The 19946-nt window shown below is 39.4% G+C and overlaps 1 protein-coding gene across 3 annotated transcripts in view; it reads left to right on the plus strand.

Annotated features, from left to right (window-relative positions):
• GLI3 (GLI family zinc finger 3) overlaps window positions 1-19946 on the plus strand; it is a 210038-nt gene that overhangs the window by 148719 nt on the left and 41373 nt on the right. For all 3 annotated transcript variants that reach the window (XM_027710129.2, XM_039378407.1, XM_027710130.2), the window contains 3 exons: window positions 1634-1835; window positions 16732-16948; window positions 19206-19319. In XM_027710129.2, the coding sequence (XP_027565930.1) occupies window positions 1634-1835; window positions 16732-16948; window positions 19206-19319 (533 nt within the window). The remainder of the gene's footprint in view (window positions 1-1633; window positions 1836-16731; window positions 16949-19205; window positions 19320-19946) is intronic.

The following is a 19946-nucleotide window of genomic DNA, read 5'->3' on the forward strand; positions in this document are numbered from 1 at the left end:
AAAAGGAGATAAAGTAGATTGCATAAAATAATGTGTAGTAGCTTTTATGAATAAATAGATGACCATATCTAAATTTAAAATGATGAATTAAGAGCATGGATATTCATTGAAATATTGGAACAGAATGGACTATTCTGGAGACGCAGCAGGAAGGAACAAAACTCTATATTACCTGGGCCAAAGAGAATTGGTGCTGATGTTGTCTAGTTGAGGCAAATCTAAGCACAGATCAGGAGAAGGACTATAGGTGGAGATCTGATCACACACTCACAAAAGCAATAAAATGGCAGTTTTTAATACCATATTAAAATCTTGGCTAGCATGCACAGAAAGAAGGGAAACGCGCTCAGGTGTATGAGGAAAACATAATGGCAGATTCTAATCCAACTCTGACCTTGAGATGAGTTTAATTAGAGTTGGGCTCTTTTCCTGATTAATGTTAGACAAATAAACTGTAATACCCTGGTAAAAGATGGTCCTGGACACAAAGACATGAACAAGAATTAGGAAAGGCAGACCTATAATGGAGGCTTGTGGCCAACTGTGAATTATTAGTAAGTTACAGAGAATGTCAGGGACTGTAGGAGAAGTAGTTGTAAAGGCGGCATCAAACCCAAGACCTGCATGACCCTGTCTGTCAAGATCATTAGGATTCAGTCCTTTGCTAAAGGGATTAAAAAGGTAGAAGCGGCAGTACTGTTAAAGGAAATTGTTCAGTATGCAGTGTGGAAGCTAATTCTCTCCTTCCCACTCTCAACCAAGATAGAAAATAATTAAATAAAGGAAATAAATTTAAGGTGATATATCTTCCTTCAGGACTGCAGACAGTCAGCATGACATGGTAAAATAGACCAGAAGAGGTAGAGATTTTCAGAGCAGGACATAAAATTTAGAAATGTAATATGTATTTATGTAAATGGTATCTGTATGGTTGCCTTCTCTTTACCACTTTGGAAAGCCTAATCTCCCGTTTTAAAGAAATTTAGCAGTCATAGGCCCCTGTACACACCAACAAAAGAATATCAAGGGATCTTGGACAAATTCAGATAAAGCCTACTGTTTCTCAGTCTAATGCTGTGAATGTCAATTTGAATTCTGCCAATAGAACTGACCTTTTAGTGCTTTTTTTTTTTTTTTAGTCTTGATTTTTAGTTTTCCATCAAGTATCAACCTGGCAGAATTATGGTCAACAAAAGAAAAGTTGCCACATCATTTCTCTACTGTATTTTACATGTTTAGGTTTGGCTGTATATATTAAAGCGTTGTGGGTTTGGGTTTGCTGGTATCCAAGATCTGAACCACTGTCTCATTGCTCACGGTTGAATTAATGATGTGAATGTCTAAGAAGCCATCAGATTCATAAATCACCAGAAATGAGAGGGATAACTCATAAAAGTCTTTTCCTTTTGTTTAGCAATTTATCATTTTGCTTGCACATTAATAAACAGAGCTCCCCTGAGGTAAGCCACGGGAAGAAAGATTTTTCTTCCTAATTTTCCTCAATCGTAGCCAGTAGATCACAAGTGAAGAGAGTGGGCTTGTCAGTGTGTTGGTGTCTCCCTCTACCCATCAGCGATAACAAATAAATGCGATGAAGTACCCTGGTGGATAATTGCTTGTGTTTACATAACAGGCACCAGGTTTCCAAGTCCGAGGTTGTCAGCCAGACCAAGCCGAAAGCGCACGTTGTCCATATCCCCCCTATCTGATCACAGCTTTGACCTTCAGACCATGATACGGACATCTCCAAATTCCTTGGTCACAATTCTCAATAACTCTCGTAGCAGTTCATCAGCCAGTGGTTCTTATGGCCACTTATCTGCAAGTGCAATAAGGTAAGAATAGTATTTTCTGCCTATATTGTATATTCTCATTTATGCATCATACACACACAAATGTGAATATGTACTCACATCTTTAAGTAACTTGTGGGTTTTTTATGTGAATATGTGCATTTTGCGGTTTCTATAATGGTACATTAATCGGAGCTTAATTTAAACTATAAAATATTTTTTGTGTTCCTCAGAGAGGTAACCACAAGGGACTTTTTGACTTATTTTTGTCCAATGCAGGTAATATTCCAACTCACCAGCATTAACAGTGTGTGTATGTTTGCTCAGGAATCTGTTTTCAGAGAAGAAACTCTAGGGTAGGTTTGTGACTTAAGTCACTTGGGTTCTTCTGGATATAGATATGAGGGACAGTGAAATTTTCCTGCATTACAGTCATCAGAGAGTAAAGACCAGATGTGTGGTACTGGTCAATTAAAATGTTTGACTAGAACTTATCTTTTTATTTTTTTTTTTTTTTGCCAAAGATGTACTGTTATCATCCAGTATCATCAGAAATCCTGTGATTTTCACTTTGTTGCTTCACTTCTGTGTGCAAGAAAAGAATCAGAAATGGTGGTTCTGGAGGCAGAAGAGCAGAGCAGCAAGGGAAGAGGTGAAAGGTGAACTGAAGTTGTACAGAAAAGGGAAGAAAATAGGGCACAGGGAGAGGAAACAAAAGGAATATTGTAAAAAAAAAAAGGAAGTGGAAAGAGTGGAAGAAAATTAAGAGAAGCTGCAGAAAAAATGAAGATGCAACTGCAGAACATTCTTGTTTTTGTGACATGGCTATATGTTAACTGAGAAAAACTCCTTTGGTATTCAAAAAAAAAAAAATCCCCCACCTCCCCAAAGTGTCAGAAAATGCTGGGTTTGCATTTATGACACTTAAAGAGTATTCCTGGGCACTGATTTAAAAACAGCCTCCACCTTCAATTTGCAATGAGGCAAAGGATCAAGTCTTTACAGCAGTTTCTTGAGATGAGACACCCATTTTTGGCAGGGCTCAAAAATAACACCGAGGTCATGAGTTCGATCCCTTTTCGATCCCTGTATAGGCCATTCATATAAGAGTTGGACTTGATGGTCCTCCTGGGTCCCTTCCAACTCAGAATATTCTGTGAAATCTGTGAAATGCCTCTCCAGCAAAAATGAAACACAACTTGAAAAACTGCTATGGGGACTTTCACTTTTGGAGAAAATGACGCATGGTGTGTTAGAAACCATGAACCTGCCAAACTGAGAGTGACAGCACTCTAAATATTGATATTAGTATAAGTGCTGTTTTTTCTTTTTTTAAGCACTTCTTTTAAATAGTCGTGCTTCATAGCTCTGATGTGACTGAGTACTGTGTAGTATTTCACAGGTATGATATCATAGCCCTGCAATACAACTCCACATTCTATGAAACCGTGGTCCCAATTACCAAGCTCCGTAATGAGGAATATGAATAATGAAGAATATGTATGTCAATGGCTGGCAGCAGTTGGACCACATCTGTTAAATACATGTACTGTGTGGAGGTGTGCTATCTGCACTGCCAGTAAGATGGGATGCCACATAATAACTAAACTCCTTTTCCATAGCTTGTAACCTTGGTAAAGCAAATAGTGCATGAAATTTGGCATAATCTCTTCAGTGGAGTAAGTCTTGTCTGCTTTCACTCTTCCAAAGTGAAGCTGGAATCAGATAATTAGTTTTGTTGAAGACAGTTGTGGAACTGGAGAAAGTTGTGGGCAAAGACTGAGTAAGAATGCTAAGGAGCAGCACAGGGAGTCTTGTGAACTGGTATCACTGAGCCTGTCGTTGACCAAAGCTTTCAGTCCTTCCTGGTCATACTTTCCAGGAATACATAATCCAAAATTTCACATGATTTTAAATTAAGATTATTTTTTTCCTTTTTGATAAGAGTATTCCTATTCATCATGCAAAGTTGGAAATGTACATCTCCATTCCTCTCAATCAAAAGGAGGGAAAGTGAGAGAGCTACCTCTTTTTCCAGCTTTGCAACTCACCTCTGTTGGTGCCCTTTGACTTCTCCCATGTGAATCTGTCTATAAAAGAGTTACACCAAAATAAACAGTGACGTAAGGTATTAAACACAAGCCACATTTCATTGCTTTAATAAATTCCAAGACTAAATAGCTATGGGACTATCAGTGAAATCTAATTTATTGCAACTCACTGTCTTGTAAATAATGCATTCAGCACAAGAACTACTGTACTGAATCAAACCATAGGTTCATCCCATCTAGTATCCTGTCTGAAAGAGTGATCAAAGTGTAGAAAAAAACTTTTCCTGGTGTAAAATCCCAGCTTCTGGTAACTTGCAGGTTAACCTCATAGGAGTTGCTGCAAGAAAATGGTACAGTTCAGCAGGCCACTACATGGAATTGCAAGACAGGAAGGATTTCTACTTTAGATAGTATCAGTAGCATTAACTACTTAACATTACACAATCCTTCTACTTTTAGATATTGTTTCCAATCACTTTTAATTTAGTCCAAACAGTTTACACCTGGCAGCATTTTTCATGGCAGATACCTGTCTAATGCTGAGTATTTCCAAAAAGCATCAGCAAAGCTATTAATTTATCAGAATGAAGTTAGGGAAGAAGAGATTTTCCAGTGCAGACTGAAAGAACTCTTGCTTACCTTCTTACCGAGAAGCTGGAATTTGTCAGGAATATTGCCTAGACACTGTGGATATGATCTTTGCTGTTCTTGAGAAATTGTCCTATTCAGCCAAGTGATAAGCCCTTAAGAGGTTTCTATTAACATGTGTTAAATGTACTAAGCATTCAACACGTTCCAGTCCAGGGCCACAGAGAGGGAGGAGAACCTTTCTCTGCAGCTGCAACTCTGGTACCTCCTTGGAAAGCCTGTGGAGGCTCAGCTGTCTGCCCAGCCATAGTGGCCTTGTGAAATAGAAAGCAGACTTCAGAGGAGACAGGACTCAGCCTAGGAACTGTACAGGTTAAGCAAGCTGGCACAAAATGCTTTCATATAACTTGACATAAAATCGCAGTAGGAGAGAGAAAAAGCTGCAAAATAAAGCGTGTTCGAAGCCAGTCATTAGGAGAATGAAGGTACTGCCCCCTTGTGATTATGCTCTGATACCATCTTTCATTTCAGGGTTGCACAGGATTTGCAGGGCCCCTGCCTGCTTCAGTGCTCAGGCTGAACATCCTCTTTGGATCAGTGAGAGCTGCAGGACCCTGCCTCACCTGTTCTAGGCAGCTCTAAAAGAGGAGGGAGCCTCGTATCTGGTTGTTTGCTATCTGAAGGGCAGACTCTGCTCTTGCAACACAATCCCAACCTGATGCTGGGCAAAGTGATTTAGTCAGAAGTGACCACCAGCTTCATACAGTTTCTCTTGCAGAATCCCAGCCTACCACTCTTAATTCTGCAGAGGAGTTGAATTTCTCACAGGCATAGCTTGGAGATACTGACAGCTGTTTTGAACATTTCATATGCTGTATCCTGTTAACTAGCCCAGGTCTTCATGCCTGAAATAGGGCAACTGCAACAAGTGACACTTTTTGCCTCCATCTTTCTTTGATTCACGTTCCTGTGCAAAATAAATCCTTCCCCCTTACCTCAGAGGGAGGTTGAAAGCATTAATGTTTTGTGAAGCACTTAGATTATACAGTGATGAGCACAGAGGAGAACCTCAGGGGGGCGTCGGTAATTATTTATTCACTGATGGTTTAAATACAATGGAAGGAAGGCCTATGGGCATTATTCCATGCAAGGAGGAGAAAAATACCAGAGGGCCTCTCGCTGAAGGCTACTGTGCATCTTGTGCACTGATTGAGTTATGAATCATGTAGGGGGGAAAAGGGGCATGTTGTTGAATAACAAAAAGCTGATCAGTCAGCATATGAAGGTGTGGACGGGTTTAGTTCTGGTATGTTTGATTTTGTGGGCTCAATGATCTTTTTGCAAAGATGCTACTTGAGTAAAGAAAGTGTCTCCAGGACCTCAGTGGTCTTTGCCTTGGCTAAAAAAAGGATATCCTTGGCTAAAAGATTACATCCCATGCTTCACACAACTTTTCGATATAGAACCCTCTATATAAGCACTGTGGGATATTGAGGATGATATCAGATGAAAAGAGCCATGTTTTGCTCTCTGTTTGTATGGAGCCAAGCACAGGAGGGCTCTGGTCCTTGACATGGGTACTACTGCAGTTCGAATAATAAATAATAGTAGTTTAGCACAATCCAGATAGAGCTTGACTTGGCGGGTGCTTTGTCATTGTCAGCTGGCAGTGTAGTGCTGTATCCTGACTACTGGCTGAGTACTTGAAAAGAAGATGTCGCTCCTGCTGACAGCTAATAGTGGATCTCCTTTAGCACACCAGGTAGAGCTTCTACTTTGTGCATTTGAAAACACCTGGTTTAGGTCTCAGCTGGGAGAGATTATGCAGAAAGGAGATGTATGCAATAGCATCAAATGAGGATAATCCTTCATTTGACATTTACTCATTTGGTTACCTGCCTCGGTCCTGCAGTGCAGTACCCCTGCTATTAATCTTTTGTCAAGATGTACTTAATGTTATATCTGCTACCTGTGACAATTATTAGACTTTGCACTTCAGTAGCACTTCTTTTTCAGTGACAGCATGGTCTGGAGTGAGTATAGAGGAGGTAATCACTCCCCGTGATATTAAGAGTACTGATTCAAAATTTTTACAAAAGATTAGCTGGTCTTTAATAAACACAGGAGGTTGAGACTTCATGTTCTCTGTGATTTGAAATTCAGAACCTCTAGTCCCTTAGCAGTGCTGCAATACCGAATTTACAAAGTTAGTTTTCAGAAAATTAGCTGAATTCCCTGTCAGATACAAGGTGTTTAAATCAGTAGTCCCACCTACTACAAGGGACTTTTTTTGGCTCTAGGCAGATGTAAATGTGAATACAGCTTAGCCATCTCATAATGTGAAAATTCAGTTTCATGTGAGCACAGGAGCCCTTTGGGATCTCCTCAAAGGTTTGAAAGAAACTGAGAAAGCACAGCAGCACTTCCCCCCCCCCTGCTCTGCCCTGCTTTCCTGATAGCATCAGAACAGGAAGGAGCAGTTAACATAGTGTGGTTAATTACAGCCAGACCCTGGCTGTTCTGGCTCCTCTCACTTTGCTCTGGACTGATCTGAAGCATCAGGGAATGGTGGTGAGGGTACTTTCACAAAGAGCACTAGAAAGGTTTGTAGGTTGAGCTTAGACAGCAGTGGATTAATATCGGTGAGGAAGACAAGAGTCTGTGTTTGTGAAAGCAGGTGTTGGATTCTCAATTGTTTTCTCATCTCATATAAGCTCCTTCTATAGAGTGCTTGTTGTGTAACGAATCAGTGCCCTCCTCTCTGAACTGTGCTATATCTAGAGACAAGTGACTAGGTATTAATTTCTCTAGTTTTCCTTTGCAAACACAAAGAGAAAAACAAGAGAAAAATAGAGTATAAAGTTATCACAGAGAACAGTGAAAGTATTTTCAGCAGAGAGCCCAACAGGCTAATTAGGCACTTTATAAAAAAAGGAAAGAGTATCCTTTTATCAGGTTTAAATTATCCAATTTTTGAATTTAACAGAATGTCTCATAGTTATAAGACAGGAAGCCCTCATGTTCTCAGTCTTCCTTCTTTATTCAATATTTCATATATTCTTATTATGTCTCCTTGATTCATCTCCTTTCTCAGGCCAATGGTTGTTTTCAGTCTGCTCTTTAGAGTTCTCACATTGTCTTTTCTGCTGATGTTGTCTGAAAGAGTTTCCCTCTACTACATGCAATAATATTCCAGATGAGGATCAGCAATTCAAATGCACCATGATTTTCTGTGCTGTTTGCCGTTCCAGTCTTTTAAACATGTTTTTACCATAGCTTCATGTTGATCAAATTTTCATTCCTTCATTGAATTCTGCATTGAGACAAGCAAGTGCTTCTTGTCATTTTTCTCAGCTAATTTAGAACCAGCATATGAGTAGCTTTGACTCCCTTTCAGTATCGATATGCATCTTGCTATCAGTATTGCTCATTCATCTAGCATACTGGGCTCTAAAGATAACCACTTAGCTCTTTACCATGCTGATCAAAATAATTTTGTCATATATGCAGATTTAATTTTTTCATTGCTTAACTCCATGCCCAGATTGCTGACAATTGCACTACGAAACAGAAGACCCCATTCGAGAATATGTATTTAACTTTTACTAAAACCCAACTACTTAATGCTTACCTTTGAATTAGACTGTTTTAGACTGTAAGTTTTAAGTGTGTATATTTCTGCATAAAAGGACACAATCAAATGCTGGTTAATGAAATTATTCTTGAAAAGGACATGTTTAGAGTGGAACAGGTAGAACACAATATACTCAGAGCAACATTTTGCAAGAAGCTCCATATGATAGGATGTACATGATATAGGGTTTGTTAATTATGCCAGCATTATAGGTGTTTTGTTTTATTATTGGGATCTGCCTAAGTGAGATGCAAAGCTGACTTTGAGTGAAAGCTTTTCTTACATTAAAAGCTCTCTAATTAATTGCATGCAATATGTTGTAAATGAAGGCTAAGTTGTAGTTCAGACTGAGTTCAGTCCAGGTGTAACCCCACCAAAACAGGTCCTACTATAACTAGTCACATCACATATGTGCACTACAGGGCATTATTCTCCATGATCTTTTACTGTGTGTGGTTAATCTAAAGAAGGAAATATAGTGCACTATCATGCCATAATAACTTCATTTTATACCTGCTTTCAAGAAGTGTGAATGACAGAGAAGTGCCACAAAGTGAATAAAAGTAAAATTCGTCAGTAGTACAGAAAGTTACATCTCTGTCAGTCTCTGTAGAAATGTAACTATGCAGCTGGAGAAAGTTCATATAGATTATAAGAGGGTGACATTCAGTGAGATTGTTTTGGAGATCACCTACATCTTGCATTAGAAGAATGTCTTCCACCAGAAATACGCATGAATGGCAAGATTTCTGCCTTTGGAAAGTGTAAAATCTAAGAAGCTAAGCAGCATAAAGAATACAGACTATGCAGGCACATATTGCATGCACATTTACATGTACAGATTCACATATATACAAGTGTGATTATGTATGTATGCCTGTAAATGTTTATGTCACAGATCTTGTATTTAAAAGTCAATTTGAAGCAACTTGCTCCAGACTGGTTGAGTATTACTCAAGGAATTTAAAGTCGTTGGTCCTAAAGCAATAATAATTCCAGGTAAGTTCTCAACCTAAGAAAAGTGTGCTAGAGTTTAACATTTCATTACTTCATTTTCAGACCCTAAAAGCAAGTATTAATTAGCACTTTCCATGTAATAAAATAATACCAGTTTTAGAAAGCGAAAAATGCTTAGTCATGAATTCAGTTCAAAATTATGTTTGCCAGAAGTGTCATGAGCTTGCCTGGAGGGAGCAGAGAGGAATCATACAAGGTGCCATTAATACAAAGTCCAGTTAGGATACTAAGGATTCCTGCACAGGAATGACCCAGCAAGAAAGACAAAGCTGACAGTGCTGTCTGAGCACAGAAGGTTAATCAGCATGGCTCTGTTGCTCTCAGTGAAACTATTCCATTTTAGTCTGGCATACATGTATTCGTGAAGAAAAATTTCACCTAGCCTAGCAGATAAAACAGAATAGATAATAAGGTAAGCTGAAGAGAAAGTACAAACCACAGACTCTGTAATTTTAAACTGGTAATAGAAAACTAAAAAAAAAAAAGAGGCAATGATGTATGTGAATTAAATACAGTCGTAAAACCATGACTATTATCTGATGAAAACTGATTAAAACAATATATGCTATGCTTTATGAGATGCAGGATATGCCTTTTTACAAGTTTAGTTAGATGACTTGTCTCTAAGTTAGTGATTTTTAATGCAAGGTGTCAACATTACAAACGCAGAGGGATATTTGTGAAACGTAGTCATTTTTGAGAAATTATTTCAAAGGATTTTAAGTCTCATACCTGCATTGAAGATCACACTACATGTCTGGTTTCATAGTCACAGTTTGATATTGTTTTTCCCGTACTTAATAACAAACCATAAAAACTACTGATGACTTGTCTGCATTGTCTACTCAAAGTGTTTTCAGTGAAAAAGTAGAGGGAGAGGAACAGAATTTAAAGCACAACTTTTGTATTACTAAAAATGTTACATATATTGTGGGTAAAATGCTCCAAGCAAAAGTGCATTTTAAAGAGTACCTGTAATGCCATTTGGTTTGCATTTTCTAAGATACATGAAACAGGGTTTCACAAATCTCTTCATGGCTGCAAGTTTTCTCAGTGCATTGTCACTCTTGTGTCCTGAGCAATTTGTCAACATTCACTCTTGCAGGTTGTTTCTATCAGTAGTAGAGTGCAGAGTTGGAAACTTCTTTTTATTCACTTCTGTATGTTTACGAGAAACGTACACCATTCCTGTTTCTGCCAACTCAAACAACAGGAGATGGTTTTCTTACATGATGTTACTAGATGCTTCTTCTGGGTGCTGTCTAAGGAGAACTTATTGGCTTGTTTTCTTCTACATCTCTGTTGCGGTCTAACTGTGAGTTTGTCCTGCTTTCCATATCTGACTGCATCTTGCACATATACATTGTTCCATTAAAAGATATATGTAAACTTCTGGGCGTGAAGTCAGCTTATGCAGACTCCCTGAGCAACCATGGCTCAACTCCCAGCCACCCTTACATATGTCCCATGTTTTGAACAGTGGCTCCTACATGTCAGTTTATCCTGGGATGAATGAAGCTGTTAGTCCTTATTAAAAAAAAAAGCATCTGAGCATGTGAAAAGCAGTATTTGATCACTGTTAACTTAATTATGACTTGTATTATGACTTAATTAATTTAAGATTACTATATCTGTAGGACCCAGAGTTTAGGACAGCACTTAAGGGCTTGCTGAAGTGAGTCCTCCCTCAGAAGTATTTAAGAGTTACTAGGGGTGCTTTCCTGAACAGTAACTTGGTACAGAAAAGATGCTTCTTTGCTCCTTAATAACATTCATAAACAATTATGAATAATTAATAAGGTCTTTGAAAATCGAAATAAAAAACTAAAGATACAATCCTGTCCTGGTCTAAGGAAAGGATAAAAATATCATTGAATTTGATGAATCTAGGTTTTCTTCCACCATTCATTAGTAGTTTCCTGCACCCCGGTTTCTCAATTTCACTTGGCCACAGCCTTCATGCAACTCTTAAGGGAGACTGAGATAAAGTGGTGACATCTGTACCTAACTGAGCATGAACTAGATATTATCCTTATACCTGATGATCAGCTTTATTGAACATGAAGCCAGTCTGTCTACAAATTGCATCTCCCTTTCTTGAACTGCGGTCCTTTTTGGAGGGATTTGTATCATTTGGTCTGTCTAATGCAAGTCCCTGATGACAAGAACGAATGCTGGAAGCTACAGAGTGCCAAGGCTTTTCCACAAGTCCAGAAGGGCCTGCATGTCCCCTTGCAGTGCAGGGGGATCCTCCCTCATGAAGCAAGAGTTTGAACTGTGAATGCACCACGCGGACATCAAAGACCCTTCAGGCCAAAGGGCCTGAATCCCTCTCCCGCACAGTGGTCTAGATGGAGCCAGTGTGTCTCACTATGCCACATGTTCCTGTACTGTGACCAGTTCTGCACTTTTTATTTCAAAAAGATGTTGGACAGTTGGGGGTACTGCAAGGAAAGAATCAGAGGTCTGAAAATTTACGTGGATGAGTTGTTTTTTCCAAACTGGACAGGAAGAGGGTACAGTAATAATTTCAAATATGCAAAAGAGAAAAGAGAGGAAGAACCTGGGAAGGGGAAGGTGGATAATGAATGCTGGGTAGAATAACAAAGTGCTGGGTCTTGAACTGACAGAGGAAAGATTTAGGATAGACATAGGAAAGAAATTTTTAATAAAATAAATATAATGCGGTTCTATATGAGTAAATAAGGATATCCTAAAGAAAGAAATCTATCCTTTTGAAATTTGAAAATCAAGAAAAAAAGTTAATACATCAGAAATATCCCACTGGGTCCAACTAGATGTGTTAGATACTCTAGTTAGTGTGTCTAGTTTTCTAACTTTTGTTCTCTCTGTGCTCTCCCAAAATGAATAATCACTAGATTAGCAACCTCAAAGTATACATTCTCACTTGTTCATTTTAGTATTTCTTTATGGACCTGTTGTCTTTGGATTTGTCTAGTCCCGTATGAACCTGCTTGCTATGTCTGCAGCTACTCCAGAAGTCCACAAATGCTTTTTTTAACTCTCTTTTAAGTTGTTCTCCTCTGTCTTTCATTAAAAGCTTCCTAGTTTACACGCTTGAAAAGGTCTTTTGCTAAAACCATGCAAAGCAGAACCAGAAAGGGGAAAAGGCTCAGATACTTTTGCAAGACTTACATGCATCAGATCTTGCAGATCTGATATGAGGAGGGTACCTTCACAGTTTTTATGAAGAAAACAGAATTATTGTGATATAATGAAACAGTCCTTACAGTATTCGCAAAATTGGAGTCTCCTCAGTAATTTCGCATCAGCCTGTCTCCTTAGGCACACCTATGCAATGTATAGGAAAGAAGGAATTTTTCCTAACTTGAATTCACAGATGTTTTGTGGTAAATTCCACAGCTGTGACCAGAAACTGGATGACCTTGTTAGTAGGACAGCCACAAAGTAACCATGAAGTTTGGTTTTGATTATAATGTCTGTTTTTCTTCTTCTTGAAGTCTGTTCCTAAAATTTGATGTGCTCATGTAATTGCAATGTAGTTCACTGCCCTGCTTTACTTCTGGTGAAGGGAGTTTGAGACTTCACAGATGAGAAGAGAAAGAGAGAGAGATGGACAGACTGACAGGCAGACACAGAAGCCCACAGTATGATAAAATAAATGATATCACTGATGAGCTTTTCTGTCAGTGTATATGAGTTATTGAATGCTTAAGCAGAAATGTTCCATGTTTTTTCTAACCCTTATCCCCCATAAAACTCAACAACTAAAAGGATAACTGACATGTAGTTTATTAGTGGCCTTAAAGGCTTTCATCTTCTTTTCCTTTTCTACTTTGTTTAAAAAACCCTTCTGTAACAGAAATATAAATCAGATTCCCTCCAGTGGTGTAAATTTTCATTTCTTCGTAGGTAGACGGAAGGGAAAGATTTGTAATTCACTTACATTTCTGTGAATCCAAAAGTTTTTGGAAGTGACTGCTGTTTTGGAAAACGTGAACGGTTGGGGCAGGCATCTTGCATTCTTCTGGCATCCGGATGTTGAAATTCTTGAGCACTCCTTGTCTAAAATGCAGCCTTTTTAATGTGTGTTAAAAGAAACATGACTCACACTGAGGCCTCTGGAACTACTCATTGTTTTTGAAAAACCTGGTTGTTGGTTTTTGTAGTTCTGGACTCTCAAAAATACTACTTTCAGGTCTTATTTTACTACCTCAGGGAACGAATTTTAGGCAGTCACTGAGTGACACTGTTGCTGTCTTGTTGCATGTTTCTACGTAGACATGGCTGGAACAACTGAGCAAGGCTGGCTCGTGCCACTGTCCACCCTTCCTGTTGGTGCTGGCCTTCTGGATAGAATGCAATGTGAGTTTGATGGGACCAGCAAGAGGACATATAGCTCCTAGTCAAGGAAGAGGGATCACATGGGGTCTGAGGGGACACTCTGGGCTATGGAGTTTCTTCATCTGTCCTGTATTCAAGAGTTACTGAACAAAGTGCAATGAAAAACTTTCGGAAGGAGGGCAGCAATCCAAGCCTTCCCTTCCCAAAAGAGTGCGTCATGCCAACAATGTTGAGGGCTTTGATTTATTTTTCTTCTTTTTGACCCTCAACATACCTTTATTGTATGGTTTCTGAAAGGCAGAGAAAGACCTACCACCTTCTGTTCTCTTCAGAACTTTCTGATCTGTTCAAATCAGAAAAATCGTCCAGGCTGCCCTGCGACAGCATCTTGCATGAGAGTGACATTAAACCCAGCCAGGTCAACTTGCCTTATGAGGAGCTCTCCAGAAACAGCTGGAGAGAATTTTTATTTGAAGACAGCTATCTGAGCTATTTAAGAAATCACCCTGATGTCTGAACCATTGTCACCATTTCTGAGTACTCCCCTTAGCTGTTCTGGCTATTCCTCTGCTCCCTCACAATCACCTTTTCTTTTCATTCTAAGATGTTTGAAGTTTGGAGGTAGAGGAAATGAAGTGCATGTTGCCAGGCTCTGTAGGAAAATCCTAGTACCTTAGACTCAAGCCTTGCTGATGAGCAGAGGGCAAAGGAAAGATACTAAAGAAATAAAGATTCCTCCTTCCCCTGGCACACCTGTCCAGCTGTGTCGTAACGTATCTGCTGTTAGTGGACTGTTTTCCAGTAATAGACGTGAGCTAAGATGATGTCTGTCTCCTCTTCTGTACCCTACAGGTTTGTCAATGCCTGGTTTAGCATCCTCCTTCTGGAGGCTTATACAGTGCGAAGACAGATATAGATAATAGGGACATCTCTATGAGGTAAAATCTGTCCTTTTGATGGAGGCCATTTTAATTTATATAGGGAGGGGAATACCAAATACACTTACTCAACATTTAAGCACTGGACTGGTTGAGTCGTACATTTGTCTTTTTACCATGTAGGGTCTGAAGAACATTATCAAAGTTTTGAATCTGAACTTGCAAAGCTAGTTATTGCTGTGCATGGTCAAATGTCTAGAAAGGAAAAAAAAACCCCAACCTGTATTTCCAGGGCTACTATGTGCTTGGAACTGCCGATGAAACCAGTCGAGTTATTTTTTGCTTTTAAACTGATTCAGTTGAAGGGTGAAATTGTCCTAGGTTTTAACCAATCACAGAGAAATAAAATACCTCATCCAAACTGTTTCTGTGTTGTGTTTGTTGATCTTGGTGAATTTGATAACATCTTCAGGATGGTGCCGTCTAGTGTTTGAAGTACGAGGTGGACTCAGAGTGTATGGAAGCAAAAAATGCCAGGGTGTAGTAAGGCTCAGATATGGCAGTGTAATTGTGTGTTTTTTAATGAACAGACCAGAGTAGTTACACTTAGTAATGTTTGTTCACTAAAAAGGAAAAGGGGTGTTAAATCATTATGTTCTTTGATGAATGGCTTGTACACTGAAGAATAAATTGAACAAACTGGCATAGAGCTCAGTGAACATGAAATCAGCTATTAGAAAAAAGCTTGTGAACAAATTTTGAGCCTGATATGCATCTTTTGATTAATGTCCTATTAATCATCCATAGTGGCTACCTTAGCTAAGTCGTGCTGTAATCATTCATGGTTGCTTACAGGAACACTAGCAGGGACTATAGAGCTGCAGTAACTGAATATTATTACTGATTTCTCCCTAACTCTTGCTGTGAACAATTACTGTTTTCACTACATTTCTGCCTCCCTTTATTAGAAAGAATACAATGCAAAATGAAAAAAGAGTTCCTCAAAGACGAGTAAAATTCTCCCAGGGTATTCTTAATGATATTCTGTCCTAAATGGGTAAACTATTGTAATGCAGAGTTCTCACCAGAAATAATAGTAATCTAATCACATTGAAGCTGTCTTTTTATGGATTATAGTCAAACAGACAGAATGTATAGTCATATTAATGAACACAGAATTTCTGTAGAATTATTACTTAAAATGTTTGAAATTATTTTAGCTTTTTGTATCACGATATTTTCAGTTAATGCACTTAACAGCAACAGCAATTAAGAATCCATACTGTAAATTTGGATTCAATCCACCCTTTTGTTATTAGAAAAAGCCTTGATTCTGGAAATGTATACTGCTCGCACCACTCTCTTTTAAGACCTGTTTTCAATTAACATGGCTCTTTTGAACTGTGGTAGTTCGGTGTTGTTTTTTTTTAATCAGTGAATATTTGTTATATTTTTCTTTTTTTCTTTATGACTGGAAGTTATTGGCAAATGTTTACAGGAGGATCTCATATTCCTGTGTGTGAAAATTTAGTCCCACACCATTTATTTCTCAAATGTGACACAAAGAATGCTTTGGCACTACCCACAAAATAGGTCCTTAGGTGGCAGCGTAATTTCCTCCAAAGTCACTGTGGTCTCGGAAATACAGTGAAGTAATGAAGTGATGACAGGTATTAACATGCATAATGGGCTTTAATAGACATTTAATGTTGTTTAACTGGAAGAAGGAGAAGTGCTTTCCCCTTGGAATATTTCTACATTGAAAGTCATTGATCACCAATTTCAGAGGGGAAAGGTTAATCCATCAGTTTCTGTAACCAAACAGCACTGATGGAAATTCTTTAGGTGACATTCTGGATGAACTGAGCTTTCCATCTTTGCAAACAAATGAGTGATATGACAAGCATGGTGTTCAGAACACATTTAACCAATTGATTTTCTCTCCTCTTGTAATAAGATCTAGAGACATATGAAAGAGCGTAGCATGAGCCAAGATTAAAGGAACTGCTTCATACACGTGAACATAGGGGAACTGCATTATCAATAAAAGTACTATAAAGCGTGTAGGCACCCATTCTTTTTCTTTATATAAAGTTTGTTATTGCAATAAATAGCTGTTATTGAACTGCTTGCCTTTTATTTCAGTTTTTCTGAATTTTATTTCAGTCTACTTTCCGTGGTTTCCTGGTAGATGTTAAAAAAAATGTTATGTTTTGTTATGGTATCATTTTTGTACTCACTACTAAATCCAGGGCAACTCTGGATTTAAAACCAGAATTTATCATCCTTTGGGGCACAAAGAAAGTTATGAGGGGGAGGGAGGGACCTGACTTCAAGTAGTTTAAAGATATCAAATATAATTAAAGGTTTGATCTGTATGGCTCCTTACTGTAATGACCCTCATGTTTTTCCTCCCTCTTCCCTCCTTTTTCTCCCAAATTCAGCCCTGCTTTGAGTTTCACATACCCTCCTACACCAGTATCCCTCCAGCAAATGCATCAGCAAATTATAAGTCGTCAGCAAACCCTAGGTTCAGCCTTTGGACACAGCCCTCCACTCATCCATCCTGCTCCAACTTTTCCTACCCAGAGGCCTATCCCTGGCATCCCCAGTGTCCTGAACCCTGTCCAGGTCAGCTCTGGACCTTCTGAGTCCACACAGGTGAGAGGCAACAAAAGAAAACCTTTACACCCCACTCATTTAAAAATTAAATAAATGGCATTGTCTCAATGGCAATTAATCACCACTGTCACTGAGACCTTTCGATAACAGTTTTCTTGCAGCTATAGTGTTTGCAGTCACTTTATTATAAATCACAGGAGTGTATGCGCAGTTCCTGATTGGTAGTGTGCTTTTTAGTCCTCATAAATATTTCAAGGTGCTGCAGCATCTTCTTGATCCATGCTGTCTCTCCTGGGCCTTACACAGGAACTTAACAGAGGTGAGAAGTAACAAAAAGGGGCAAAACACATCAAAACACTAACCTTTTAAAGATTAACAACTTCACCTTCAAATCAGGCTGACTGTAATATAGTCAGCCCTCCTGGTACAGGTGTGAGTAACTTGAAGTGAGTAACTCTGTGATTGAATAACTCAAAGATGATGAAAAGGATCAAAGGGTTTTTTTCTCTGATTTGTGCAAAATTGGATTTACTGTGTTTAAATTAATCATTTCAATAAACCGAGGTGTATTCTCAAAAGCTGGGGACGAGCAGCTGTGAATCAGGCCCATAAGGTGGTGTTTATCACAGTTTGTGATTTACCTGTTATTAACTGGTGCTATTTGTTTCCAGATGACCTGGGATTGGTTATTTATCAGTCTTGGAGCTGTTTATCTCATGGCTAGCTTTTACAAATGTAGAAGCAGAACATGCTGCTGTAGGAAGCATATTGATTTTTTTGTGGGGTCCATGCAAGTTCAGATATCTCTAAAAGATCTCTGGATTCCTACGAGATTCCATTTGCAGGTGTAGATAATAGTGTTCAGTCTAGCACAGCAAGAGAAACACAAGATTCTGGCCTGCTTATGTCAGCTATTTTGCTATTGACTTGGGAGAATCCAGGACTTCATCTAGGATTTTTTGTCTGAGAGTCACATTAGTGTACAGTTTTTCTTTCTATCCACATAATAATGGGAAACGTAGTAGAAGAGCTGAGATCTTGTGTGCAGATGTTAAGTGCAAAACCTTTCCTGTAAGTGTGAAAAAATGAATTTTTCTCTTACGTTATTTGAGTACAGTGATTCTGGTTTTCAAAGTTGCCTTTCCAAAGTTGTCATTATGTGGAAAATCAAGTTCTTCCCACCCTTACCTGGCCTGACAAAGCCAGCATTAGTTTGTAGCAAGGAATTACATCAAATGGCCCCCTTCCTATTCCTTCCCTGCTCTGTTACAAGGTTGAGCAATGCACCTCTTCCCCAAGTTAATGCTATGTAATTGAAGTACAATTGTAATTGCATATTCCATGTAACTAACAGTGTAGCTTCTCCAAATAAAGTTGCTGAGCAGATGCTGCATATTTTTGTTTGGAGCTTGTTACACTCCAGATTTTAAGCCATAACTTGCCCAGAGTGGTTACATTTTATTTAAGACTTTTTAAAAGCCTTTTGGTTTGTTATAACCTTGAATTTGCATCCGGAGAAAGAGTCACACACTCTTCTCTAAGAGAAATTCTTTTAATTTAGTGGGAAAAATAAGATATTTTGGCAAAAGGTTTTATAGGAGTAAAATACAATCAAGAAAAAATATTTCACTAAAACACCCAGCGCAAAGACCCATTCCACTGAAAACACTCACTACAAACAATCAATATATCAGCTTTAGTGAGACACTTTTCATTGGTTTTAAGTTACCCACAAGAGAAGGAAAAGAGTAAAAGAAGAAAACAGGCTAAAAGGGTAAAGAAAGAGAAGGAGAGAGAGGACAGGAAAAATGGTTACCGACAAGATCTGATGGTTCATGTGGTGCAGGCAGCAGGAGAAAAGAGAGAGACAGAGCTCACATGGAGTCTCGTGTATTTACAGAGTTCAGTTTTCCCTCCCAGGCAGGATATCCAGTCGGTGCCTTCCAGGCCAGAGTGAGGTGTGCTGCAGGCAGTCACAGGCTCCAGGGGCTTGGTGTGGGTGGGCTACCAGGCAGGTCTGCCTTGACTGACAGCCCGGCTGCACCGCCTTCAGTGATGCCATGGGCTCATGTGGGCTGCAGGACCTTCCAGCTCTGCCCTGTGCCCTCAGCACAGGGACCTGCAGGTCTGGGCCCAGCCCTTCCCCGCACGCACACACACACTGACAGTGAGTTGGTTCTGACCCATATCAATAATTCAGTGCGATTTGGATACAGTATCTCACAGAGCTACATATCTATTACAGTCTAATTTTGTCTTTTTTTGGGGAAAAAAAATCCCCAACTGCCTTCAGCAGAATAAACCCACAAGTGAATCTGCAGTGAGCAGCACAGGAGATCCCATGCACAACAAGCGCTCCAAGATAAAGCCTGATGAGGACCTCCCCAGCCCGGGAGCAGGAAGCATGCAGGTATGGCAGTCAGGTTGTAGTCATAAGCTTTTCGTCTCACTGCTGGAGGGAAAAGGCACCTTGTCTGTAGCACATTTTCAGGCTCCCTGCACTCACACGGCCCTTCATCTAGTGCACACACAGGCAGCCTCAGCTCACGGTAGCGAGGGCTAAATGCGAGGGGCTGCTGGGGTACAGCGTCTGCTGCAGAATGGGGGTAGAGAGGAAGGAGGCTGATAGAGAGGCACCTCTGATCAGCCAGAGCATGCTCAACCCTCTCTTTGTCTTGGAAAAGTGAACAAGAGACAGGTTTTTATTGAGGATATGTGTTCTGTTCAGCAAAAATACTTAAGGCCACCTTGACTTTTACCAGGTCTTAGCACTGTAGTGCACTGAGGCCCCACTGTCGGGCTCCAGTCTCATTTGCTATACTTTCTATACCAGTAATGCCACTGGTTTTAGTAGAGTGACTCTTGATTTACAGTGACCCAGGGGAGATTAGAATCAGAGCCTCAGTCTTGTGAGTGAATACATGAAAACAAAGCAGAGGTCTGCCTAAATCCTTCAGCAGGTTCAAAATGGAAAAATAGCAGAAGTGCATAATCTGAACCAAATGTTTACACTAATATCTGACTCTTACTCTCAGCA

This window comes from Pipra filicauda, unplaced genomic scaffold (assembly GCF_003945595.2).
Source record: "Pipra filicauda isolate LSUMZ 115617 unplaced genomic scaffold, ASM394559v2 scaffold137_size4652046_pilon, whole genome shotgun sequence".
Classification (NCBI taxonomy): Eukaryota; Metazoa; Chordata; class Aves; order Passeriformes; family Pipridae; genus Pipra; species Pipra filicauda.